At 43.0% G+C, this 27,698-nt stretch overlaps 1 protein-coding gene across 1 annotated transcript in view; it reads left to right on the top strand.

Moving 5' to 3' along the window:
• The first annotated feature begins 966 nt into the window (after window positions 1-966).
• Window positions 967-27,698, top strand: part of ITIH2 (inter-alpha-trypsin inhibitor heavy chain 2) — a 37,813-nt gene continuing 11,081 nt past the window's right edge. Inside the window, exons 1-15 of the mRNA XM_059915326.1 lie at window positions 967-1,050; window positions 3,813-3,887; window positions 6,800-6,832; window positions 8,384-8,553; window positions 11,701-11,805; window positions 14,067-14,229; window positions 15,863-15,970; window positions 16,791-16,919; window positions 18,324-18,440; window positions 20,687-20,855; window positions 21,815-21,940; window positions 23,345-23,526; window positions 24,406-24,591; window positions 24,965-25,104; window positions 26,921-27,090. Coding sequence (XP_059771309.1) covers window positions 967-1,050; window positions 3,813-3,887; window positions 6,800-6,832; window positions 8,384-8,553; window positions 11,701-11,805; window positions 14,067-14,229; window positions 15,863-15,970; window positions 16,791-16,919; window positions 18,324-18,440; window positions 20,687-20,855; window positions 21,815-21,940; window positions 23,345-23,526; window positions 24,406-24,591; window positions 24,965-25,104; window positions 26,921-27,090 — 1,957 coding nt within the window. The remainder of the gene's footprint in view (window positions 1,051-3,812; window positions 3,888-6,799; window positions 6,833-8,383; window positions 8,554-11,700; window positions 11,806-14,066; window positions 14,230-15,862; window positions 15,971-16,790; window positions 16,920-18,323; window positions 18,441-20,686; window positions 20,856-21,814; window positions 21,941-23,344; window positions 23,527-24,405; window positions 24,592-24,964; window positions 25,105-26,920; window positions 27,091-27,698) is intronic.

Genomic DNA, 27,698 nt, shown 5'->3' with positions numbered 1-27,698 from the left:
AAATGTGGAATCAGTGATTGTTACTTAAACTTACTTTCCTCCATTGTGAATGAAGATAAATGTAGTACACATCTCACATGGCTCTTTTATAGTTGGAAAAAAAACGGGGTTAAAGTTAATGTAGGTAAAAGTGCATGACACCACAAAGGGCTCAATACATCCTAGTTAACATTGTTATTAGGATTCATGACCATGAGCGGGCAGGGACTCCAGGCTGGGGCTGTCTCTGGTTCTGGGATGGGGAGAACTGATTTTCCGCTGACCTGAGTGAGGCTGACCAGGGGCAGCGGGAACAGACTCTGTTCTCTTAATCAAAGAGGTTCCTGAAACTTCCTTGCTGAAGGGGTGCCTAACCTCCCACACTGCTGCTTGCCCAGTTCTCTCGTGAAACAGGTTCTCGGTTTTCGAAGGGAGAGGGAGGAACACTGCCAGTGAGTGCTTTGCTCAGAAAACCGTGGGGTTTCTTCTCCCACTTTTCCTAAATCCCTCCTGCTTTCACTTAAACCAAAGGATTTTGTTTCCAGAAGCTTTTCACTTTAGCTTTTTCCTCTCTGACTCGATTTCTCAGTCACGTGCCTCACTTGGTCTTTCAGAGAAGATGATGCTGATCTTTAGGTCTCTCTGATTTTAAGATGAACAGAAATCAGCAAAAGGGAAAAAAAAAAAGCACTGCATATCTGTCCGACCCTGCCTTGCTCTCACAGCCCAGGGACTGCCCCCAGCTCTGCTGTTTGAATAACCTCTGGGTGTGTGATCCACCCCCCCACCCCAGCTTAAGTTTGAACTCCAGAACAAATATTTGTCCTGTTTTGGAGCAAAGTTTGAGAGCTCTCTTCTTCTCTTTTCTCTCAATTCTCTTTTTGAAAACCAACTGTACGGCTCTGTTGTCCCTCTGATCGTGGCTCAGGGAACAGTGGGCTCCTTCCAGACCCGGCGCTGGAGAGCTGGGCAGAGCAACCTAGCACAATGAAGGGGCTCATGTGCTTTCTTGTCTGCTTCCTCCTTTCTGAATCACAGGGCTTCGAAATCCCCACCAATGGACTTTCAGAGGTAAGTGCTTCCAGAAGACTTCCTTGCTGTCGGCCCCATATGTTAGCTTGGTAAATAACTTGATACCTGTTGCTATTCAAGGACGGTATTCTGTGTGGAATGGAAATTCATGATAAAATTATTCTGAGTAGACGTGTTCACTATTATAATTACTGGAACCTGTATTTACCCTTTTTTTGATTCAATATTTGTATATATTGGAAAATGATCTCTACAATGTCTTTAATATCTCTCACATACATAGTTACAGTGTTTTCCCCTTGTGACAAGGATTTTTAACTTTTTATTTTATATGGCGTATAGTTGATTACCAGTGTTGTGATAGTTTCAGGCATACATCAAAGTGATTCAATTATACATGTATCTATTCTTTTCCAAATTCTTTTCCCATTTAGGTTGTTACATAATATTGAGCAGAGTTCCCTGTGCTATACAGTAGGTCCCTGTTGGTTATCTGTTTTAAATATAGCAGTGTGTACATGTCAGTTCCAAACGCCCTAACTATCCCTCTCCCCCTCCCTTCCCCCCGGTAACCATAAGTTCTGGAACATATATTTACCCTTTAAAGCATTAACAGGTTTTGCATGAGAACCAAGTTCACAGCCCGGCCCCATAGTGTACCGTTTACGAAGTACAGCTGCCCCCTCCTTATCTAAAAAATTGGGGATAATAATTGATCTAACCCAAAGGGTTGTTATAAGAATTAAGTGACATATGTAAACTACCCAGCACAGTGCAAACCTGAGGAAGAACTTAATAATTATTAGCTCTCATAACTATTATTATGAAATATCATTATCACTCTTTTACTTAAGAGTATATAGAAAAGTCATTTTCAAAGCACTTTGTTTGTCATACCTAAGTGAAAATGATTTCCAAATTAAGGACACTTAATATTCCTGTTAAAGGGGAAGATAGGGCAAATGGACGGGCAGAGTGTAGGAATTACTCCTGGGGAGCTCAAGGTCTTCACTTCAGACCCTTGATCATCCCCAACATATTGAAAGTCTTGGACTGAAAGTCATATAAGAGCTTTTTTTTTTTTTTTTATAAATTTATTTATTTATTTTTGGCTGCGTTGGGTCTTTGTTGCTGCACGCGGGCTTTCTCTAGTTGCGGGGAGCGGGAGCTACTCTTCGTTGCAGTACGTGGGCTTCTCATTGCGGTGGCTTCTCTTGTTGCGGAGCACGGGCTCTAGGCATGCGGGCTTCAGTAGTTGTGGCTCACGGGCTCTAGAGTGCAGGCTCAGTATTTGTGGCTCATGGGCTTTGTTGCTCCGCGGGTTGGGTGGGGTCTTCCTGGACCAGGGTTCATGGGCTTTGTTGCTCCGCGGGTTGGGTGGGGTCTTCCTGGACCAGGGTTCAAACCCGTGTCCCCTGCATTGGCAGGGGGATTCTTAACCACTGCGCCACCAGGGAAGCCCCAAGAGCTATTTTGATGTCAGAAAAGCAGCATGTATTCTGGGAATATCCTAGAAGGCGCAGCGGCTTGTGATACTTACAGAGTGGATTACCTACAAAGATGCCAAAGAACACGATGGCATATTTGCAAGAAAAAAAAAATCACCCTGTCTGCCTAGAAACTATCATATTTTCTAACACTTAAAAAACTACCAGAGTATGTTGGAAATCTCATTGACGAAGCCAGGAGTTGGAGGCAAGATATCCAAATGTGTTTGTGCTTTTTCAGTCACTTACTGGCATTCCTTTCACATCGCCATTTCTAACTCAATGGATAGTGGTCCACATTTACCTAGTAAGACACCTCTGATGCCCCCAAGATCTACCCAGTACTTCTGCCAGGCACCTACCTGATCACTGGGCTACTGTAACCCCTACTGGGATATCCCATCATCTTCAGGCAAACTCAGAAATGAACTCCTGCCTCCAGCAAATTTGGAGATACTAACTCTCATTTACTCACCTCTGAGACGTAACTAGCAAACAAATATATTAAAGAAATCATTGTAGGGACTTCCCCTGGTGGCACAGTGGTTAAGAATCCGCCTGCCAATGCAGGGGACATGGGTTCAAGCCCTGGTCCGGGAAGATCCCACATGCCACAGAGCAACTAAACCCGTGCACCACAACTACTGAGCCTGTGCTCTAGAGCCAGCGAGCCACAACTACTGAGCCCGTGTGCCACAACTACTGAAGCCCGAGTGCTATAGGGCCCGCATGCTGCAACTAGTGAGCCCATGTACTGCAACTACTGAAGCCTGCATGCCTAGAGCCCGTGCTCCAAAATAAGAGAAGCCACCGCAATTAGAAGCCCGCACACTGCAATGAAGGGTAGCCCCTGCTCTCCACACTAGAGAGAAAAAAAAAAAAAGAAATCATTGTAACAGACACAGAAAACAAACTTAATAGTTCCAAAGGGAAAAGGGGGGAAGGATAAATTAGGGATTTGGGATTAGCAGATACACACTACTATATATAAAATAGATAAATGGCAAGGACCTACTGTATATATAGCACAGGGAACTCTACTCAATACTCTGTAATAAGCTGTATGGGAAAAGATAGTGGAAAAGAATAGATTATATGTATATATATATAGCTGAATCACTTTGCTGTACACCTGAAACATTGTAAATCAACTATACTTCAATTAAAAAAAAAGAAATCATTGTATGAAAAAATGAGATTGCCCAGAGATATAGAAAACAAGACAAAATAATATATTGAATACAGTACCTTATGCCTGTCACCAGCTCCCTGTTTTTTGTTGATAGAAATAAACATCCTAAATTCTTTTTTAAGTTTGCAGAATATGGAGACCTTGTGGAACTGGCCCCAGGCAAATTTCAATTTGTGCCAGAGAACCGGAGGTACCAGGTACAGTAAACCTCAGTTGCAAAAGGGAAAATAAGTGAAAGAGATCATGACTGAAGAAATAAGAGAAGGATTGAGGTGATTTTTGCTACATTTTCTCAAGAGCATGTTTTTTTAGCAGCAAAGAGTCTGGTGGTTTTACACCCGGGGGAAACACTGTCCAGCTGAAATAAAGGGAAACCTCCACATGGCTGTCTGTTCATCTTCAAACTGTAATGGTCACCTTGGTCCCTTAGAGAATACATGGCTATGTGTTTTCTTCAAAGTTTAAGATTATGGGATAGTTTTACTGCCTTGTATGGAAGAGTTTCCTCTTAGGACACTTCCTATTGGGGCCGCACGTGCTCTCCTACCAGTCTGGGTCACTACTGTCTCGGGGAGTTGCTCAGAGAGCACAGGGGACCTGACCGGTCTTCTCCCGGATGCCAGCAACAGCACAGACAAAATGCTCTAACTCATGGGGTGAGTTCTCCAGGGGGCCAAGAAGGGTTTGGCTTCTCCCATGTAGAGCCCAGGTGCTAAAAAAGGAGGTATTTGTGGAAGCAACTCTAAGCTGACCTATGACATCTTTTGTGCGGGTACGAATTTTTGACCTGCTGCAAGTCCAGGCTTTTTGTAGACCGATAATATTAAAACCCAGTAGGCAAGTCCTCACGTCAGGGTCTTCATCTAAAAGGGAAAACTTCATCGTTGGGAATTGCATTCAAAAAGTCCAAAAGACCCACAGACATAGAAAACAAACTTAGGATTACCAAAGGGGAAAGGGGGAGAGGGATAAATTAGGAAGTTGATTAACAGATACACACTACTATATATAAAACAGATAACCAGGACATCCCTGGTGGTCCGGTGGTTAGGACTGCACGCTTCCACTGCAGGAGGCACAGGTTCGATCCCTGGTTGGGGAACTAAGATCATGCAAGCTGCACAGCACGGCCAAAAAATAAATAAAATTAAATAGATAACCAACAAGGACTTACTGTATAGCCCAGAGAACTATACTCGGTATTTTGTAATAAACTATAAGGGAAAAGTATCTGAAAAAGAATAGTTATATATGTAGGTATAACCAAATCACTTTGCTGTACACCTGAAACTAACACTAAACTAACACTGCTTCCCTGGTGGCACAGTGGTTAAGAATCCACCTGCCAATGCAGGGGACACAGGTTCGAGCCCTGGTCCCAGAAGATCCCACATACTGCGGAGCAGTTAAGCCCGTGCGCCACAGCTACTGAGCCTGCGCTCTAGAGCCCGTGAGCCACAACTACTGAAACCAGCAAGCCACAACTACTGAAGCCCACGCGCCTAGAGCCGGTGCTCCACAACAAGAGAAGCCACCACAATGAGAAGACTGCGTGCAGCAGCGAAGACCCAATGCAGCCAAAAATGAATAAATAAACTATGCTTCAATTAAAAAAAAGTCTAGAAGAAGGCAGTCGTTGGCCTCGCTATGTCACATAATACCCCCTAAAATTTCAACTCACCCCAAATGAGGCAAGCTAAGCTAATGTCCCACACCTTAATTATTACTTTAAAATCCATCTGACATTAAAGGTTCACCCATCACTCTAAAGCCAGTCAGTTTTCCATGCCCACAGGACAATCATTCATGTGGATACAGTAAGTCCCCTACATATGAATGAGTTCCGTTCTGAGAGCACGTTCAGCAAGTCCAATTTGTTCGTAAGCGTGACAAAGTTAGCCTAGGTACCCAACTAACACAATCGGCTATAAACCTACTGTAATAGGTTTATAATACTTCTCACACAAATAATGCATAAAAAACAAACAAAAAAAACTTTTAAAATAATTTTTTTAATTTTAATTTTTTAAATTAAGTTATTTATTATTACTCTTGGCTGCGTTGGGTCTTCATTGCGGTGCGCAGGCTTCTCATTGCCGTGACTTCTCTTGTGGAGCACAGGCTCTAGGTGCGCGGGCTTCAGTAGTTGTGGCACATGGGCTCAGTAGTTGTGGCTCGTGGGCTCTAGCGCACAGGCTCAGTAGTTGTGGCACATGGGCTTAGTTGCTCCATGGCATGTGGGATCCTCCCAGACCAGGGCTTGAACCCATGTCCCCTGCACTGGCAGGCGGGTTCTTAACCACTGCGCCACCAGGGAAGTCCCAAGAAAACATTTTTAATCTTACAGTACAGTACCTTGAAAAGTACAGTAGTACAGTACAACAGCTGGCGTACAGGGGATGGCATCGAGTGAACAGGCAAGAAGAGTTACTGCCTGGAGGAGGGAGAGGAGGTGGGAGATGGTAGAGCTGAAGGATCGTCAGAAGTAGGAGACGTAGGGCAAGCTGCAATTTCACTTATGCCTGACGTTGATGGAATGCACGTTCGCATCTTCAAAAGTTCGCAACTTGAAGGTTCGTATGTAGGGGACTTACTGTAATTCTCTAGCATAGCGGTTAGAGTACAGAATTTTCCACCGTGCTTGACTCAGGGGCTACACCAAGGAGGGAAATGCATCCAAGTCTCTGCTCCCATGTAGCTTCATCTAGTGGAAGAGACAGACACGCCTTCCCGCTGCCTGGCTTTGAGGAAAGACTCTGCTGCTGAGAAAACAATCAGTCAGACAAATAGGATAAAGGTGATCTGTGCTACTCAGCTTAAGTTTGGTTGAACATTTTCATTTGAAAACATAGGTTTTAGCACTGTATCAAAGGATGATGGGCATGCAACCAAAAAGTGACTGAGACATTTGTTCACAGAAACACACCAGTGGGAAAATAGCATTCAAGAATATTTGATAATTATGTCTTGGTTCCAGTGAATGAGTTATAGCTCAGCCCTGAAGGAAAAAAATATCTTTTGAGAAAGTATATTTTGAGAAAACAGTTTTTGCCCTCAAGGTAATAAGCAACACGCTTCTGAAGAATGATTATCCAACTTCCTTTCACAGAGGAGTGTTTCTGGAGAATCTGGAGAAATTATGGTAAGTTTACTTTGATTTTGTTAAAAATTGATGTCTGAATGACTTTTCTGTTACCTATTATCGAGAAATCAATACGGGTGCCTCCTTTGTCTTCATCACTGAGAACGTTTACCTGACTTTCGAAATACCCCCTTGCCCAGTTCTGTTTGGAAGTGTGTCTAAAATTCAGCATGAAAGGGTGCAGTTTGTATGCAGCCGGGAGAGCTGTCCCCAGGAGCTGAAAATGTCCCTTCTCTTTACTTTCGCAAGTTTTGCCAACAGTGTAGGTGTTTTTGGAATAAAAACTGTGTATTTATTCCAACAGAACAGTTTTGATTTAAAATAGGACACCTAACAGCTTTGGAGGGTAAAGCGTGAGTGTGGAAAAAGCACTCAAACATGAAATGGCCCGATTCCCTGAGATGTTCGGAGTAGAGCTTCCTGTGGCAAGAAAACATCAAGAGGAAGGGGTTCCCTGGGCTTCCTGCTCTGAACTGACAACAACTGTGAGAAGCTCTGGTTTAAGGGGGAAGAAGGACAAACAATGTAACCTGGGTTTTATCTCAGCTTGATGTGGGCTGGATGTTAATGTGTTGAAAGGTTTAATCTTGGATGACAGAGTTTAGGGATATGACACCTAGTATTGAAATAAGCAAAACTTTTCGGAGAAAAAAGCAAAACCTAGTGGGTCACATCACTGCCATAATCCTGACAGTTTAGAGTCACCTCCTAAAAGATGTGCGTTTGCAGTACTTTGTCTTTGAGCACACGGATACTGGAACTGCCTTAAATCAGTAGAGAAGGATTGGGATTAGGGGTCCAGAGTACTGGACTGCATCAAAACGCCGTCTGCAAGATATTCTGTTCTTTGCTCACATCCATCAGCATTCTCATGTTTTGTTTTAATTTGGGAAAGGACAAGAGGACTGGGAGAAGGTGAAATTACAGTAGATAAGGTTGAAGACGGTAGGTGGCAGTGTGGGGCTTTGGGGACCACATGTGTCTTCCACCCCACCGTACCCCTGGAAGTGCCCAGGTCCCCTTCCAACGCTGCAGTCCTGCATCCTTCCTTCCCTCTGGCCCTGCATTCAAAGTTATTTCCTGCACTTTCGTAATCCAATCTTGCTTCCCCACAACCATTTTCTCCTCGTATTCTAACCTTTAAAATCATTTTTAATAGACTCATAGCGCTTGAAAGGCATCTCAAGATATCTCAGGCCTTTTGTTATTAAATTTTATTTATTTTAATTTCATTTTTCCTCTGACTTTTAAATTTTTATTGTTGTTGATATTTATTTAATTTATGACTTTGCTTTTTTAATCTTTGTTTGGTTCTGAAAAGGGCACATTAAAGTTTACTAATGACAAAAAAAAAAAAAGAAAAGATATCTCAGGCTTCTGCCTGAGGGGTATTCCAAGAAGTTAGGAGAATGCTTAGTAATACCTGAGTTATACGCTTAACGATGCCTTAGAATTGTTTGTAATAAAATGGACCAATGTTAGCATTGAATACGTAGTGAAGTTCTGTGTCATTTTTCTCTGAGTACAGTTGTATTTTCTCACCAATTACAGGAAGATGTTGATCAAGTGACTCTTTATAGCTATAAAGTCCGGTCTACTATCACTTCCCGAATGGCCAACACTGTCATCCAGACCAAAGTGGTGAACCACTCCCCACAGCCTCAGAATGTCGTGTTCGATGTGCAGATTCCCAAAGGAGCCTTCATCTCCAACTTCTCCATGTGAGTAACTCCTGTGCAGAACCAGAAACTGGATATGCTCTGCTCACAGAATTGAACCCCGTCGCAGTTAGGATGGACCTTAATGGCCACCTATTCCAGTGGTTCTCGCTTTCAGAGCTGTGGACCCACTGGACATCAAGAGTCATCTTGGGGTGGGTCCCAGTATTTTGCGTCTGTTCAGAGTAACAGAATTTATGAAGCATTTGCTTTTCTTTTCTAATAAATTAAAGCATCCTTAAGCCTATCTCTGTGGTAACAACCTCCCACTTACTTGGGGAGAGAAAAATATATGGAGTTGCCCTGGGTTACAGGAAACCATATATGAGTGTGTAGGAGGTGGCAGGTCAGCATCATCTATCACATGTTTCTTTATGGGGAAAAAAAAGTGGAGAACCGCTGATTAAATCCAGTCACGTGTCCAGTGCTTGAATTCCTCTGTGTAGCTGCTGACAAGTGAATTATCCAGGCTTGACTTGAATATCTCCTTAATGATAAACTCACTACTTTCCAAGGCAATTCACTCAGTGGTTGGCAGTGCTTAGAATTATTTCTGCCACTTAATTGAAATCCGTTCCATCTCCTACTCAATGACTCTAGTTCTATTCACAAAAGAATTCTTAAAAAATTCTCTACAAAATGCATACTGAAGTGTTCAATGATGAGATGGTCAGCTACCTGAGACTGGCTTCAGAATAAATGAGGTGGAAGGAGGGGGTATAGACAATGGAGGTTGGCTGAGTATTGATAATGGTGTAACTCAGTGATGGTTTCATGGAGGTGTCTTACATTATTCTATTTTTTTGTGTGCTTAAAGATTGCCATAATAAAAAAATTTTAAACCACCCCAATGTCTTTCAAATAGTGAAGGCCAGTTATTTTGTTCCCACTCTGAGGCTTCATTCATCAAGGGTAAACTTTCCCTGTTCTGCCAATAGAGGAATAAATAAAATAAAAGGTTCAAATACCAAGCACTTTGGCTTCTAAAAATGGCAGAGCCATTTTAATTATATTTTCTAAACAAAACAAAGCTTCTAAACAAAACAAAGGTTAGGGGAAAAAAAGGCAATTTGTGACTTGGAATTGGACTTTTTGGAATTGGAATTCATGGATTTTGAATCCTTTGAATTGTCTGAGAAATTTATTTCCGAAAAAAATTTTTTTAGTCAGCCTTTTCTAAAAAGCAAATGTAGAAGGAAAAGCTTTTATGTAGTGGTATTATATGACACTGTCTAAAACATTATATTAAAACTAGTTTAATAAATTCTTATTTTTAAACTATATGACTAGATATTCCAGGTAGCTCATCTTTCCATTTTCCTTCATTCTTTCAATTCGTCCTCATCTCATTCCTTAGAAGATTTGAGGTGATGAAAGACAGAATTGTGAAATATATGTTTATTTTGATCTCTCTGTACTCCCGGCTGAATGTATAAGATCAGAGAAGATAGCTCCTTACATCACCACAATTTAACATGAACTGCACAGACCTCCATCTCCAGTCAAAAAACTTCTCCTGCCTATTTATCAAGGTTCCGAATATTCCACCATTAGAGATTATTTCCTTTTGTCATAAAAACTTTTTGGTCTTCGAACCTTAGCATGATTTGATGGAAATAGTGCCGACCTGGGCACACGGGGTCCAGTTCTAGCTCTACCTCTGAGCAAGTGTGTGACCTCAAGCAAGTCGCTTGTCTCCTTGGCTCTGATTTCTCTCACCTACAGAGGTGAACCAAGCATGCTCGACAGGCGTGCTGTTGGCATTTGGGACAGGAAACTCCACCTCACGTTGCAGAATGTCTAGCACTCTTGGGGTCGTCCCATAATGCCAGTAGCCCTTCTCAGTCATCAGAACAGCCAAAAACTTCTCCACGCACTTCTAAATACCTCCTTGGGGAGAGATACTGCCCATTTGAAGGCCAGATGTTCCATTTTGCTTCTAAAATTCTGCCATTCGACTGCTCCAACTAATCATTATTTGGACGGATTAGGTGATGGCCAGCTAAAAGACAGAGGTGACATGAGCACACAGAGGTCCCCGAGGGAGATATTGGAGAGATAAACACAAACTTTGCGAAGAGATTGACAAGCACCTTTCTTTATCTTTCTTTGCTCTTTTCCACCCTCACAGGAGAGTGGAATGCCCCCAGGCCACCCCAGATCCTTAACACACGGGAGAATGATCTTATAAACCAAAAGTCAGCCAGATAACTAGTGACTTATCAGTCACCAATCCTCGGCACATTTGTCATTCCAAAGGGATGCACAAGAGAACAACCCTTAATCTGAAGGGTAAAACTGGAAAATGAAGAAACATTAAAAAATTTTTTTTATATTGGAGTATAGTTGATTTACAATGTTGTGTTAATTTCAGGTGTACTGCTAAGTGATTCAGTTGCACATATACATGCATCTATTCTTTTTCAAATTCTTTTCCCATTTAGGTTATTACAGAATATTGAGTAGAGTTCCCTGTGCTATACAGTAGGTCCTTGTTGGTTATCTATTTATATGCAGTAGTGTGTATATGATAATCCCAGTCTCCTAATGTACCTCTCCCGCTTCCACGTTTCCCCTTTGGTAACCATCAGTTTGTTCTTTAAGTCGGTAAGTTTCTTTCTGTTTTGTAAATAAGTTCATTTGTATCACTTTTTTTAGATTCCACATATGAGCGATATCATATGATATTTGTCTTTCTCTGTTCAACTTACTTCACTTAGTATGATCATCTCTAGGTCCACCCATGTTGCTGCAAATGGCATTATTTTATTCTTTTTTATGCTGAGTAGTATTCCATTGTATATATGTACCGCATCTTGTTGATCCATTCCTCTGTCGATGGACACTTAGGTTGCTTCCATGTCTTGGCCATTGTAAATAGTGCTGCTATGAACGCTAGGAAGAAACATTTTAAACACTACAATATGCGAGAGGAAGCTTTTAGGACAGAAGCCCACCTCACCTCTCTTAATCACACCATCAGATAAAGGGACTCCTGTGAAATATGCAAACGTCTCCGTGTTTCCTGCAGGTTCAAAATGATAATTAAATAATTCATTAAGTCCACCTGGTTGGGTTGTTGGCTTGTTGTTTGTTTGTTGTGCTAAGACTACTATTTGGACCAACTGTAGGCCCTCTGTCATTTTTTAGGACTGTGGATGGCACGACATTTACTAGTTCTGTTAAGGAGAAAACGGTGGGCCGGGCCCTCTACTCGCAGGCCAGAGCAAAAGGCAAAATGGCTGGATTGGTGAGGTAAGGGGGGGGGGGGTCCTCATCCACTGCTGCCCCCGCTCAACCCCAAAACCAGCCTCCAGGAAGGCACAGAACCTCATCCTCAGGGGGCAGAGTTAGGTATCGCCATTCCTGTTTCCCTAAGGCCTCCTGCAACACATGAGTTTTGGATGATCTCACACGTGTTAGCCTTACATAGCTTGCCTTGCATGTAGATGGCTGTCCTGTCACTAAACACTGATTCTCAGCAGAGTACAGAGAGGAACTGCGGAAGTATTGGTGATCTTGTTACAGCACTGACCACATACACAGAAAGAAAGGTTTGGAATTTGTCTTAATGATTTTCTTGGCCTATTTTTATGGGGTGGCACCTTTTTCAGCACCAGTTACTTAGTTTAGATTCTGTTTATTTTTTTCCCCTTATGGTCTTAAATAAGACACTGGAAATGCCACGCCACCCTCAAAGAGGCAGCCTCTCCCACCAGAAATGTCAGAGGAACGTTCACTGATCCCACACTGTGTATCTAAGCTGCTCTCAGATCCTGCCATCTTTTTTTCTTCATCTCCTCCTCCTCCTCCTCCATACGCCCAAATTTCCCCTTAGTTGAAGTTCTTTTCATTTCATTCATGTGTTCATTCACTCAAAATAATGCACTGAATGTTAACACTGTACCCAGCTCTGTCAAAGGTGACAGCAACGCTGCAACAAACACCATCAGGCCAGTGGAGGAGATGGCCACGGAACCGACAGTGTATAGGTGACTGTAACATATAGGTGACCATAACATATATAGGTGACTATAATATATATATCATACAGGTGACTGTAATATGTATAATATTTAGGTGACTATAATACATATAACATACAGGTGACTATAATATATGTAACAGATGACTGTAATATATATAACAGGCGACTAATATATATAATATATAGGTGACTATAACATATATACCATATAGGTGACTACAGTATATATATTATATAGGTACGTGTAATATATATAATATATAATGGGGTAATATATAATGGTATAATGTGCTAATGTAGAGATGGTACAAAACCCTATGGGAGTTCCAAGTACCAAGTGAACAGTTCTGCCCGGGGGTCCAGAAGATCATCACAGAAGACTCGATGTTTGAGCTGAGCCCAAAGAGATTAATAGAATTCAGCCAGGAGAAAGGACAGGAGAAATTCCAAGCCAGGGGAACATCTCCAGCATGCATCCAGGTTAATAAGTGCTTTAAGTATCATTTTGCCGTCTTTACCCATCACTTTGACCACATCATCCATCCATTTATTATTTCTTCATTCCACAAATATTTCTTTACAGCAGAAACTCCTCCAGGTACTGCGGATACAGCAGAGAACACAGAGCTCACATTGTAGCCTGCCCCCCCCCCCACCCAGATACATCAGGCCTCTCACCCCATGCTCTACTCCTAAGCTCTGTACCCGGCCGTGCTCGTCTTTTTCTTCAGCTGCCCTGTATCCCAAGCTCACTTCTTCATGGTACTTCCCTGATCCCAAACGATCCCATTATGCATGGTCTCACCTTGCTTATTTAGCCGTTTAATTTTTTTTTTTAATCACCCATTGTTTCTCCTAATGCTCAAATCTCCCTCATTTGACAGTCCTGCTGTTTTCTCTTTAAAACCATAAACACCTCAAGATTAATGATCACATTGGACTTGGTGTGTATGGGACTAAATAAGGCATTAGTGCTGGAAATACACATTCAGTTTGATGAAATAATAGATGTCTTCTTTCTGAAGACTTTCAAAATATAAAGAATCTCTAGAACGAGTCTCAAAAGCAGTAGAGGAAAGGCGTGCTGTCTTTGGAATCATCTAAACTTGGGTTTGAGTTCCTACCGTAAAACTGACTCACCGTGTGGTCTAGAGTGATTACTTACCCTTTGTGAGCCTCACCTGTCATCATTTGATAACAGGGTATTGGGATCCAGCTTGCAGAGCTGCTATAATAGCAATGATATGTGTGTCCAGTTCCTGGTACATAGTAGGTGATCAATAACTAGTAGCTCTTTGCAGATGACACTCAAATCTGTAAGAAGCTCTGGAAGAAAAAGATCAGGTAGGAGAGGAGAAGAAAATTCCAGGCTGGTGGAATGAAATTTATCTAGAAGTTGCAGTTACCTCTACTGTACGTACCGTTCATTCTTCTGAACAATGAGCAGGTTGTTAGCCCAGGGAAGCCCGGCTGCCCTCTGCGTAGGTTCTGCCTGTGATGACTCAACGTGGGGGCCTCGCACCTTTAGGAGCAGAGCCCTCAATATGGAGAACTTCAAAACCGAAGTGAACATCGCCCCCGGAGCAAAGGTGCAGTTTGAACTTCATTACCAGGAAGTGAAGTGGAGGAAGCTGGGGTCCTACGAGCACAGGCTCCACCTGCAGCCGGGACGACTGGCCAAGCACCTGGAGGTGAGCCCATCCTCCTACGGCTCTGTCCCTCATCTGTGCTTTCTGCCTGTCCCCACTCCTTGTGGTGTTCCATGCCACTCGACACTGCAGGTCAGGGTGGCGTGCAGAAAGGATTCTGGGTTTGGAGTCAACCAAGCCACTCCCTTGCGGATTTCAGTGCCAGCTCATCTCCTTATTAGCTGTGTCAGCTTCCTGTGGCCTGCTGTAACAAATGACCACACACTGGGTGGCTGAGAGCAACAGAAACGCCTTCTCACACAGTTCTGGAGGACGGGAGTCTGAAATCAACGTGTTGGCAGGGCTACGCGCCTAAAGGCTGCCAGGGAGAGTCTGTCCTTGCTTCTCCTGGTATCTGGAAGCTACTGGCATTCCTTGACTTGTGGCCACATCGCTCTAATCTCTACCCCCCTGGTCACATCACCAGGGTGTGACCTCTTCTGAGTGTCTTCTGAGTGTCTCGAGTCTCCCTCTGCCTTGCTCTTATAAGAACACTTGTCGCTGGCTTTAGGGCCCATTGGGTAGTACAGGATGATCTCATCTCAAGATCCTTTATTGCATCTGCAAAGACCCTTTTTCCAAATCAGGTAGTAGTCACAGCTTCCAGGGATTTGATGTAGACATGTCTTTGGGGGGGCTCCATTTAACCCACTACACTGACCTTCCAACATGGGACAAGTTATCCTGAGCCTCAATTTTCTCACCTGTGAAAAGGGTACTACAACGTTCTTAGATTCCTTGGTTACAAGTGAGATGAGCTTATGGAAGTAGGTGGCAAATAATAGGAGTCAGTGAAGGTTGAGCTAGTCGTCTTCATCTGCTCCACGTTCCCCACATTGCACCCCAGCTCTCTTTACCTCGAGAGCAATGCCTGTGGCAGGGCATTGGCTACCGATTTGAACTCACCTCTGCTGTAATCTTCACCTCTTGCCTTGAGAACTGAGCTGCTCTTTTCTTGGCTCGATTCTTATTGACATCACGTGAACACTTGTGTAAGAGGCAGAGCAGAACTGGAAGAAACCCAGGGAAGTGCACAGTTCAACCTGCTCTGCATTTGACGCATAGGAAGGTGAAGCAGACAGGTTGTAATTTGCCCATTGATGTAGAAGATTCAAGGGGATGAATGAATGGATCATGGTAAAATTCTCATTCCATTCTTGTTTCTAAATAAGAATGGAATGGGGATTCCCCTGGTGGTCCAACGGTTAAGACTCTGCGCTCCCAATACAGGGGGCCCGGGTTCGATCCCTGGTCAGGAAACTAGATCCCACATGCCACAACTAAAAGATCCCGCATGCCGCAACTAAGACCTGGTACAGTCAAATAAATAAATAAATATTTTTTAAAAATAAATAAGAATGGAATGGAATAGAGTAGACGAAGGGAATTAAATCCCAGAGAAATGAAGCAATAGAAGGGGAATACTAGGTTGCCCAAAAGGTCTTCAGCCTACATGGTGAGATGCATTGTGTCACACAGAATTTAAAGAGCTTGCAGAAGTGATGGTGGAGCCATGCTGGGTCATCTTTGGGAAATCCTGAGGATGAGAAGAGCAGCAGAGGACTTAGTAAGTGTACTTCTTGCTCAATCTTGAAAGATATTTTAATGCTTTGAGTAATTTCTTTCCCACCTCTAGGTAGATGTGTGGATTATTGAACCTCAGGGAATGAGATTTCTTCATGTTCTGGACACATTTGATGGGCATTTTGATGGAGTTCCCGTCGTATCTAAAGGACACCAGAAGGTACCACAAGCATTGATGTTACAGAGTCTAAGAGGCCACTGGCTCCTGGGTTCTGCTCTCCTCCTCTGCTCTGGGGGATAGAAAAGCCATCAGGTGCTGAGCTGAGGGAACTATATGAAGGAACAGTGATCCCTGAGCAAAGTCTAGGGTCTCCCACCAGATATACAGAATAATATTACTGATTGTTTCATTGCATTTTGACCAGAGTCTGTCCCTTTTGGCGGTCCTGTCCCACTTCCCCCGGGTAATTTCACTTGACCAGTAGCTAAAAGACAGTTTTCACAGGGACTTGAAAACCACTGGTCCAGTGGTTAAGACTCTGTGCTTCCACAGCAGGGGGCAAGGGTTCGATCCCTGGTTGGGGAACTAAGATCCTGCATGCCGCGCGGCGCAGCCAAAAAAAGACAGTTTTCACATAATACACAGTGGGTTTTCATTAACCACAGCAAGAAATACTCAGCCTAATTCTCTCTGCCTTAATGGCCAATAGTAACCACCTTTGGAGGGATCGAAGTCCTCTAAGAACCTTTCACCAGCTCTTTCTAGAGCTGGTAGCTGTTTCTTCCTTGGGGGGAAAGGGAGGAATTCTTTGAATCTCTTATGAAGGACTGAAATCAGGCCAACAGCACCGCAGGCTGTTGGATGCCCCCTCCCATGCTTTGGCACCATCCCTTCCATCAACAACAAGACCACCGATGCTGCCCGGATGCAGAATGGCCCTGGACCTCCACCTGTGTGCACGAGAAGGTGCAGCTGTCAACTCCTCACCTGGAGAGGGAGGGGGGCCGAGACCGGGCTGTGACACTACTGTTCTTTCCAGGCACACATCACCTTCAAGCCCACGGTAGCACAGCAAAGAAAATGCTCCAACTGCTCTGAGACTGCGGTCGATGGTGAGCTCGTGGTGATGTACGATGTGAACAGAGAGGAGAAAGTCGGTGAGCTTCAGGTGGGTGAAAACAGACTCTGGGAGAATGGCCCTGCCAAAGCCTAAGAACTGTTTTTTGTTGAATAATCCCCCCTCATCCCCCCACCCCAGAATAAACCTTGCCAGCCTCTGGTTAGTTCCCAGCTGCCCAGGTGAGTGTCAAGGCTGCAGACAAGGGACTAAAAGCATATTTCTCTAAGTGTCGCTGAGCATTTTATGTCAAGATAACTGAATAAAGGTCATTGGGTCTCATGCCTTTGTCCCAGGAAGGTACGTCTAGGCCTCGAATGAAGAACCATAGGAAATCACAAAATGGGAATTTTCGATAACCTTCCAAGGCCCTTTGCAATGAGATGATCAAAGAAAGCACAGAGATTATGTTCCTTGTGAGATTTCTTGAGCATTTCCCTTTCCTCTTTTGTCACGTCTTAGATGTGTGTGCATATTTCCCTGTGCTAAAGTAATGAGGCCTTAGTAGCCAAGAACCTCTCTCTTGGGATGAGAGAAGCACTTGAGCCAAGTGCTTCTCTCCAGGGATGGGGGGGGGGGGCGGGTCGGGAAGTGTCCACAGCTACACACCTGACAGCTGGACACTGTAATGTCCTGGGGGAAGCAACCAAAGGGCAGTGGAAAGAGAATGAGGTGAGCCAGTCTTTAGCACCTACAAGGGAAGACAGAGGCAGGGATCAGGAATCCAGCTCCTCCCATTAACTTCTAGAACAACCCAGACTCCCCGGGGTGCACATCAAGGTCATTCATGGTCTGCCCAGTGGGTTCTCTGCCCTAACTCCTTGAATTCATCGTGCTGAATCACTTATAGAGCCCTAAGTGTGCCAAGGGCTGCCCTGTCTGGAAGTCTCTTCCCCGGCCTGGCCCCCACCCCCCAGCTCAGTCCAACCCCGACGCTGGCAGCCTAACTGCAAACTCACGAACCCACGTTGAAGTCCAGCGTAGTTGCCCTTTTCCTGGGGAAGACTCCCCTGTCTGACTTAGATGCACCGCCACTGGGGGTGTTCTCGGAGCCTTTTATTTTTCCTGATCACGGACTTAACACCCTGTGCTGCAAATTGCCTCTTTATTTGTCTGGGTCCTTCATCGCCCGCGAGCCTCAGGAGAGCAGGGACTCTTCCTGATCCACCTTCGGTTAGCAGGGTGCCTGGGACGGAGGCTCTCGATGAAGACTGGGTGGGGTGGCAGGAGTGGAGGGAAGTACCCTAGGAGGTGAACTGCTGAGAAGGCTCAGACCTTCGCAGGGAAGGACAGAGTGGGAGCAGGAAGGAGAGAGGAGAAGCAGGTGGACACCAAGCCTCTGTTCTCTCCTGCTCCCTGTGACCACCCCTCTCCTCTCTGAGTCCCCAGACCCTCGTCTTCCTACATTCCGAACATTGGTAATGGTTTGGCTCACAGATGTGTTCTGGTTTCCAGGTGTTTAATGGATATTTTGTCCACTTCTTTGCTCCTGAGAACATGGACCCAATTCCAAAAAACATCCTCTTTGTCATCGACGTTAGTGGCTCAATGTGGGGAATAAAAATGAAACAGGTAAGTACCCCTGGTGGGCAGTGGTACCCGGGGCTCCCTACCTTTTCTCATCCTCTCCTGATGATGCAATTGTTCGAGGCCCCTTCCCCGCAGGGCTTGTCTCAGCTCAGGCTGCTAACGAAGTCACACAGACTGGGTGGCTTCTGAACAGCAGAGATTTATTCAAAGCTCACCTTTTTGAAAACTTTCATCTCAGTGTAACCTCTGCTCACTCTTCTGCTTCATATTCTTTTGGTTCTTCTGCATATAACCCTTTAATACCTTGCCATTGTTCATGAATAACTTTGACATCACTGTATGCATATATTTTCTAATTATGCTGTAATTCCTTGAGGGTGGCCATCCTGTCTCACGTCTTCCAGTTCAGAGTTCAACATAGGCTTATTCAGGGTTAATGGTATAGATGCAATTCTAAACAAACAAGGAAATTTCTTATTTTATTCATCAATCCATCCATTCAACCAATTTGAACCACCAACTAACCATTCATTCATTCAGCAACCATTTCTGACCACCCAAGTGTTCACTACTGTTCTAGGATCCAAAAGACGGAAAAGACATGGCCCTGCCCACTGTGCTTCTACCCCGGTACCCGGGTCTCCACAGTGGTGTTTTTGACAGTTCAGGCTGGCTGATCCTTTGCTGTGGGGACCACGCTATATGTTGTAAGATGTTTAGCAGCATCCCTGGCCTCTATCCACTAGATGCCAGTGGCACCCACCCTCCCAGTCATGACAATCGAAAATGTCTTCAGACATTGTCACATATCCCCTGGGGAGAAAATTACCCTCAGTTGAGAACCACTGCTCTAATACAAGAGTTTTTTCACCCCTCCCTCCCTCCCTTCCTTCCTTCCTTCCCTCATTTAACAAGTATTTATTAAGCACCCACTATGTGTCAGGCACTTAGTTCATCACCGAAGTCTGAGATGACTATTACACACCCAAGTGAACACGTTAAGCAGGCTGTTGGCTCTACAGATCTGGTGCTCAGAGGTGAGATATTGAGATAGACACTTAGGAGCCACGAGTATGTAGAAGGTATTCACAGCCATGAGACCAGGTGAGAACATCAAGGAGTAAGTGTAGATAAGAGAAGAAAACCAAGAGTCAAACTTACACTATTCCAGTAATTAGAATTATCTGAGGAGAAGACGAGGAACCAGCAAAGAAGACTAAGAAAAAATAGCCAATGAAAGAAGAAGAAAACCAAGAGTGTCCAAGGCTCTGGAAGAAGACGAGGAAGTTATATTAGGAGAGAGATGTGACCAGTTGGTCCAAACGCTGCTCAGATTGAGTCTGATGAGGTGAGAATAGTCCACCGGATTTCACAACAACCTTGACGAGCGATGTTTCAGTGGAGGGATGATGGTGAAAACCTGAATGGAATGTGTTTCAGAAAGAATAGGAAAAGAAGATTTGGAGACAGTATGTTTAGACAGTTCTTTCAAGGAATTTTATTGCAAAGGGAAGTTGAGAAATGGGGCAAGTGGGTACATTATGAGGTTTTTAAAGGAATGAGAAATGATAGCATGTTACTCTGTTTATGGAAATGTACCAACAGAGGGAAATTCAAGATGCAGGAGAGGCAAAGGGCAGTTGCTAGAGCCATGTGCTTCAGTAGACGAGAGAGAATGCAATCTAGGTGACAGGTGGATGGATTTGCATTAAGCGGAAATACAACTACTGGTTCTTCTACATTACCAGGCGGGAAGGAAAAGTTTATGGGTACAAGTACTGGCAGGTGGGACTTTATGGCGGTGGGAGTTGTGGAAATTTTCTTCTGATTGCTTCCATTTCTCAGTGAAGTAGGAATCCAGGTCATCAGCTGAGACAGGAGAGGCGGGTGTTGGTGGTTTGAAGGGGAAGGAGATGGGAAGCAATAATTACGTGGTAGTGGATGAGAAGGCTGAGTAGATGCACTTGAGAAGTACATTTGATTTTCAGGCACCACAGAGGGGACACCTGAAGCTCATAATCCTCAACTTAAAGTCAAGCTAGTGAGACTGGTCATGCATGACAAAAGAAGACAGTAAAAGTTTAAGTATCAAAATACAGACAATACATGTTCAGAATACAGGAGAGGTAGATCTGTGTTGACTCAAGTGGATTTATATGGTTTTCTGGAAAAATTATAGCTTGAGCCAGTGCTTGAAAGATGACTAGGATGAATTATTGGTCTTCCTCATTTCATCTTAGGCTTAGAGCTTATGTATTAAAACCCTTCTCTATTCTCTCTCAAAACAGACAGTGGAAGCGATGAAGACCATATTGGATGATCTACGCGCTGAAGACCATTTCTCCATGGTTGATTTCAACCACAATGTTCGAACCTGGAGAAACGATTTAGTCCCAGCTACTAAAACACAGATTGCAGATGCCAAGAATTACATTCACAAAATCCAGCCCAGTGGAGGTGAGTAGGGTTAGCCCACAGCCCAGTGAGAAACTTCCATAGGATTCAAATCTTGGTTCACTTAAGAAATACGATTCCCTACCCCAGTGGTCTTTGCCCAGTCTGCAGTGGTCTGCTTTAAATAATACATTTATTATTAAACAATGAATACTATGGTCGTGGTGAAAGCATACCCCATTCCACACACATTTCTAACCATTCCATCCTCAGAAAAGGGTGTCAGTAAGTGATACTAGCCTTCTTATGACTCGCATAGCAAGAGAAAGACAAATACCATATGATATCACTAAGATATGACACAAATGAACTTATCTGTGAAACAGAAACAGACTCACAGACATAGAGAACAGGCTTGTGGTTACCAAGGGCGACAGGGACGTGGAGGAGGGATGGACGAGGAGTTTGGGATTAGCAGATGCAAACTATTATATACAGGATGGATAAACAACAAGGTCCTACCGTATAGCACAGGGAACTATATTCAATATCCTGAGATAAACCATCATGGAAAAGAATATAAAAAAGGAATGTATATGTATGTATAACTGAATCACTTTGCTGTAAAGCAGAAATTAGCACAACATTGTAAATCAACTAAACGTCAATTAAAAAAAGAGAAAAAAATCACATGTCATAACACATAATTGTTTACAGAACAGTGTCCAAGTATGTCAGCAAGGCTGAATTAGGTGACTTCAGTTTGGTGGTTAACAAAATGACTGTTGCTTTGAAAGGGTTAATTCATCTCTAAGGGAACCATTTACTACAAAGTGAATATTTTATTCCACTGGGGGATCTGGACCAGCCTGGTCAAAATTTGGAAAGCAATCGAATGATTTGGGTACTGAATAAACTATACATGAGTCATCACCAGACAGATGAACCTGAACCCAAGACGTGATTGTTTCTGTGGAAAGTAAGAGTATGTAACAGAACAACACATTCTATGGCTTTCACAGGGACGAATATCAACGAAGCACTCCTGCGGGCCATCTTTATTTTGAATGAAGCCAATAACTTGGGGCTGTTGGACCCCAACGCGGTCTCGCTGATCATTTTGGTGTCTGACGGCGATCCGACAGTAGGCGAGTATCATTTACATTTTTAGTGATAAATATTTTTACTCTCGTTGCTTGGGAACGTGATTTGCTCAAAATGGGAACTCAAATGGCATTTGCCTGAGTGTCTAAGCCATTTTAAAGCCATGCTTCCTAAAAGAAGGATTCTTTTGACCCTGAAGCATTCACTCCACTTAAAGCAGTCCCCAGACGTTTGGGGGCAGGATGCTCTTGAATGCCTCAGTTTCCCCTCCACAATGTGGGAAAACTTGCATTCGAATTTGAGTCATGTGCTATGAGGATTGCTGATACATACTAGTGCAGTGTGTTTATTTCCTCAGCGTAAGGTGTGTGAGGTGGTGTGTGGAGTGTGTGGGTTGAGGATGTATCCTCTGAGTCTGCAGTGACCTGTTCTCCCACTGTTCTCCAAATTTCCCCCATGTACTCACTGCACCTGGGCAGATTACTTCTCTCTGATGCATCCTGTGTGTTTTCTTATCCACACAATGGCTCGCCATCTCCCTGCTTCTATTACATATAGTGTTATTTTCATTTGCTTCATTTGCGTCTTTACACGGACGAGCATCAGTGAGAGTGAATGCTAGATTGAGCTGCAGTCCGTCTTGTAGACAAGGTTGTACCTAACTGTGCCTGACACAGCTCAGTGGAAGGAGAACCAGTGGTGCAATCCTGACAATGTACCAGAGTTCTAGAAAGAGGGAGGGCAAGGCAGAATGGCAGTCGTTGTGTATTTGTCGTAGATTCAGTGCTTGGATCAGATGACTTTTAAAATTCAATTTTAGAATAAAATCCTAAGGAAAAAAAGGAAATAAGCTTAAAAAATTGTCAGTTTCTTACTCCTGACCCTCAACCATCCATTTCCTGTCCCGAGAGACAGTCACTGGTTACCAGTTTCTTGTGTATCTTTCCAGAGATATTCTATGTGTATCTGTATACTGTATATACATGTACACACAAATATATGAAAATATATACACACACACATATATACATGTATACAAATGCATCCTGCATACACTGACCTTCACCTTGTTTTTCTCCCCTTTAAAAATGTGCCTTTGAGATCATTCAATATAAACACATAAAGAGTTGCCATGTTCTTTTTTATAACTGCATAGTATTTCACAGTTTGAATATACCATAATTTAACCCATCTCCTTTATCAGTGTACATTTAAGTTGTTTCTAATATGTTGCTATTCCCAATAACATTGCTATATACCACTGCCCGTCCTTCATTTCAACATGTATGAGGGCATCTCTAGGGAAAATTCCTAGAAGTTGAGTGACTGAGTCAAAGCATAGGTGCATTCTGAATTTGGACAAATTTTGCTAAACTGCCCTCCATGGGTTTTCCCAAATCTTGATAGCATTGCCTCCTCACTCCTTTCCTTCCTGTCATCATCTTTAGGGGAATTGAAATTGTCAAAAATTCAGAAAAACGTGAAGCAGAACATACGAGAAAACATCTCCTTGTTCAGTTTGGGGATAGGATTTGATGTTGACTATGATTTTTTGAAGAGACTCTCCAACGAAAACCGTGGGATCGCGCAAAGGATTTATGGAAACCAGGACACTTCTGCCCAGCTCAAGGTAACTTTTTTTTCTGTTCTTTTTTTTTTTTCTTCACTTGAAATCATTCAACTAGCAATATCTGATGCCCAAAAGAATATGGCTGAATTTAAGTAAAAATTGTCATTATGTCAGCTATATTAGGTCACAAGAATCGGGGAAGTGTTCTATTCCTTTCTCATGCACCCCACCCCCACTTGTACACCTGCAGTAACAGTGAGATGAGAGGTGGTAAGGTGATGGATACCAAGTTCCCTACTCCCTGAACAGGTCTTGGGAGACACCATCACGGCTTCCTGTGTCTCTCCAGTCCTGCTAAGCCGTCGGTCCTCCTAATCGCCATGGGCACTGGTCTCCCTTTAAAGTACATTGGCATCTTGGAAATCAACTTTCTATAATGCAACACAAATCAAACTATAGCCTGTACGTTTCCTTAAATATAAAGGATATCAGTTACTTGTTTATTTTGACTAAATGGACAAGAAAAAATGAAGGAGAAGAAGAATATACTTTACTCCACCCTCTGTCAGTACCAGGTACCATCTATCAATAGCAGGCACCATATTTAAACCTGGGAACAGGTAAGAGACGGGTTCTAACTTGGGGATATCCACCCAGCTGACTTATCATGAGAGTCCCTGAGCTTTTCATGCTCGTCATAACAGAAAGAAAATATACTGGGCTCTTAAATCAAGAGTAACATTCTTAACAAAGTCTTGATCGTCTCTGTTTCAGTTCATTGAATAACTATGAGGATTTTCCATAGCTTTCCACAGAGATCCTGGGAGAATAAATTGAGCGATGTCTGCTAAGCACTTGAAGAATCTCAGAGAAAAATGCTTTAGGTCTATAAAGTGATATGAAAATAATGATTTCTCTGTTTTTTTCTATGAATTGTAGAAATTCTACAACCAGGTCTCGACTCCCTTGCTCCGGAATGTTCAGTTCAACTATCCCCAAACACCAGTAACAGATGTCACTCAAAACAGTTTCCATAACTATTTTGGAGGCTCAGAGATCGTGGTGGCAGGAAAAGTTGACCCTGATAAATTGGAGCAGTTACAGAGTATTATCACTGCAACTTCGGTACTTCTACTTATCTGCTTATTCTAAAAATACTAATTGTCCCCTTAGTATACAAGAGACATCTTGTATATTAACAGGCTGATACTCTGAATTCCAAGAATCTTGTGGGTATGATAAAAGCAAAAAGCGAAAGGGAAGGCCTGAGAATATCTGTGCCATCTTCCCAACTATTGTGTAAATCCTTACCTTTTTCATCCCAAACTCTAGAGGTTGGCACTTACTTCCTCTTGTATATTCTTTTGGATTATTTTGCATTCCCCTTCAAGTTGCCTGCTACCCTGATTCACTCACAGTAGATCCTTTGGAAAATGTGAATTGATTAACTACAATTCTGCCCCACTGGTGTCTTTCAACTGAACCTTCCATTGTCCAGGCTAATGCAGAGTTAGTCTTGGAAACCCTGGCCGAGATGGATGGCTTGGAGGATTTTCTATCCAAAGACAAGCATGCAGATCCTGATTTCACCAAGAAATTGTGGGCCTATCTGACCATCAACCAACTTCTGGCTGAACGGTAAGAAGACCATACACCACAGGGATTTGCAAACGCAAAAGACTTGCCTTGGATACTTGACATAATAGACAAAAAAAAAAGAGTTTGGAACCAAGAAAGGCAGCAAATTATTACAGGGTTTGGAGTATTCATTTCCACTGGTTTCAGGCAGTTTTAACTCAAGCTGGGTTCACTCTTTTTTTCTTTTTTCTTGACATGTAACATGCATACAATAAAGCATGTGAAGTGCATTCATTTTAAAGGTACAGTTGAATGAATTTTTACGCACATCACCCACGTAATCAGCACCCAATCCAGACACGGAACACTTCTTCCATTTCTGAAGTCTCCTTCATTTTCCTTTCCACTCAACACCCACCTCCCACCTCGAGTAGAAATCACTATTTTGACATCTGTCACTATCAATTAGTTTTGTCTATGATGAAATTTCATATAATGCTACAAACTGTATTTTTTGTTTCTGTCTTCTTTCACTCGATGTGATGGCCATGAGATTCATCCATCTCATTGCTATGGGTATCAGGAATTCATTTGCATTTACTCCTGAAAATAGATTATTGTCCAAAGAGAAATTTACGCTTATGCAATTCTGATATCACATAAGGAAGGGCTTCCCATAGGTACCTGTTTCATCTCTGGCTTCTCAGCTGACTGGTATTTAAATGCTCCAATATAAAAACTATATTTCTAGAGTTATGTATGGTTCTTTGATCACGTGTATCAGAATTACAGGAGGGTGTTTGGATAAGAAAATTACTGTTCCCCAGCCCGCCTCCACCTATTCGATCAGATTCTTAGGAAGAGGGAGCAGGGTGGTGTGAACGGGGCTGGGAAAAATGAAATACGGCTGTATAACTGTGCTCAGAGAGAAAATCCTTAATGTCAGTAAGATTATAAAACAGACACAAGATTGTAAGCTGTGGCTTTAGAGTGAGTGGGAACTGTCCCTGCATCTTTACAGAGGCAACTGGGTGTATGTAAAGGTACATAGCAAATTGCTGCAGACGTTAAATATTGATTTTTAAGAAAGAATCCCTGTAAAGTGGATCAGTGTTTGCCATTGAGCAGTGGGTGGAAAGGATGAACAGGCAGAGCACAGGGCATTTCTCAGGGCAGTGAAACTACTCTGTATGACGCTATAATGATGGATACCTGCCATTATACATTTGTCCAAACCCATAGCATGTACAACACAAAAGTGAACCCTGGGTGATGGTGATGTGTAGATGTAGATGTATCGATTGTAACAGATGTACCACTTCTACTGGGAGATGTTGATAATGGGGGAGGTTGTCGGGTGGGGAAGGGGCAGGGAGTATACGGAAAAGCTCTACTTTCTGCTCAGTTTTGCTGTGAACCTAAAACTGCTCTCAAAAATAACTTATGTAGACTTGTTTCCAAGGGGGAGGGGGTCGGGGGAGGGGTGGAGTGGGAGGTTGGGGTGAGCAGATGTGAGCTATTACATCTGCTGAACAACAAGGTCCTACTGTAGAGCACAGGGAACTATATTCAGTATCCTGCGATAAACCATCATGGAAACGAATATGAAAAAGAATGCATATATATGTATAACTGAAGCACTTTGCTGTACAGCAGTAATTAACACACAGAACACTGTAAACCAACTATACTTCAGTTAAAAAAAATAATAATCTGTTTAAAAATTCCTTAGGACTGCATGGATAGACAAAATACTAAGCTCCATGAAGCCAGTTAATTCTGTTTTACCTCGTGGTCCCCAGGGTCCCAGTTGGACCCAGAAGTGGTGGAGTTAAATCTAGTGATGCTGTCCAATGTCTCTGTTTCCTGAGTACAGGAGCCTGGCTCCTACAGCTGCTGTGAAAAGGAAAATTACAAAAACAATCCTGCAGATGTCTCTGGATCACCATATAGTGACCCCCCTCACATCCATGGTGATAGAGAATGACGCCGGGGATGAACGCATGCTGGCAGACTCCCCTCCACAAGACCATTCTTGCTGTTCAGGTGAGTCTGCCTACCTGGTGGAGAAATTTTTCATACGATGTTACGGAAAAACCCAAATGAACTTTTTGGCCAACCCAATATTTTTTTATAAGCCTAAGTCCTGATAAGCCTTGTTGACATACATAAAAGTAAACAGGAATGGAAAGAACTTGGTTATAGCAGTGGCACTCACTTATCTGAACTTCTTTGAAGTCATATACAAAACTCATATAGAATCTAGTACTCCAAAAAGTATTTTTAATGGTCTATCAGATGACAGGTCAGGTCCTACTCCAATCCTGTTGAAAGCAAAGAGTTGAAAATTGTCTGACTTACAAATAGATTTGTTTCCTAGACATTGGAGTTATTCCATTTGGGGGCACTAAACTGATTTTCAAATGGACACTTAGTTCCCGGGAGGTTTTTGGTGAGGCAGGCAGGAAAAGGTGTGCCTTCCATTTCTAAACTAGGAGAAAGGGGTTTTCTTGGGAAAAATATATATGGAAGCTAAGAAGCTCAAAATTGCCATAAAAGCTATCCATGATCTCTGTGTCTTGTGGAATGTCCCAAGGTACACCCAAGGGCATGTGTGCCCACATTTAGAAGAGCTTGGTTTACTCATCTTCTTC

The sequence above is a fragment of the Balaenoptera ricei genome, chromosome 2 (genome assembly GCF_028023285.1).
Source record: "Balaenoptera ricei isolate mBalRic1 chromosome 2, mBalRic1.hap2, whole genome shotgun sequence".
NCBI classification, from domain to species: Eukaryota; Metazoa; Chordata; class Mammalia; order Artiodactyla; family Balaenopteridae; genus Balaenoptera; species Balaenoptera ricei.
This window is presented reverse-complemented; position numbering and strand designations above follow the sequence as displayed.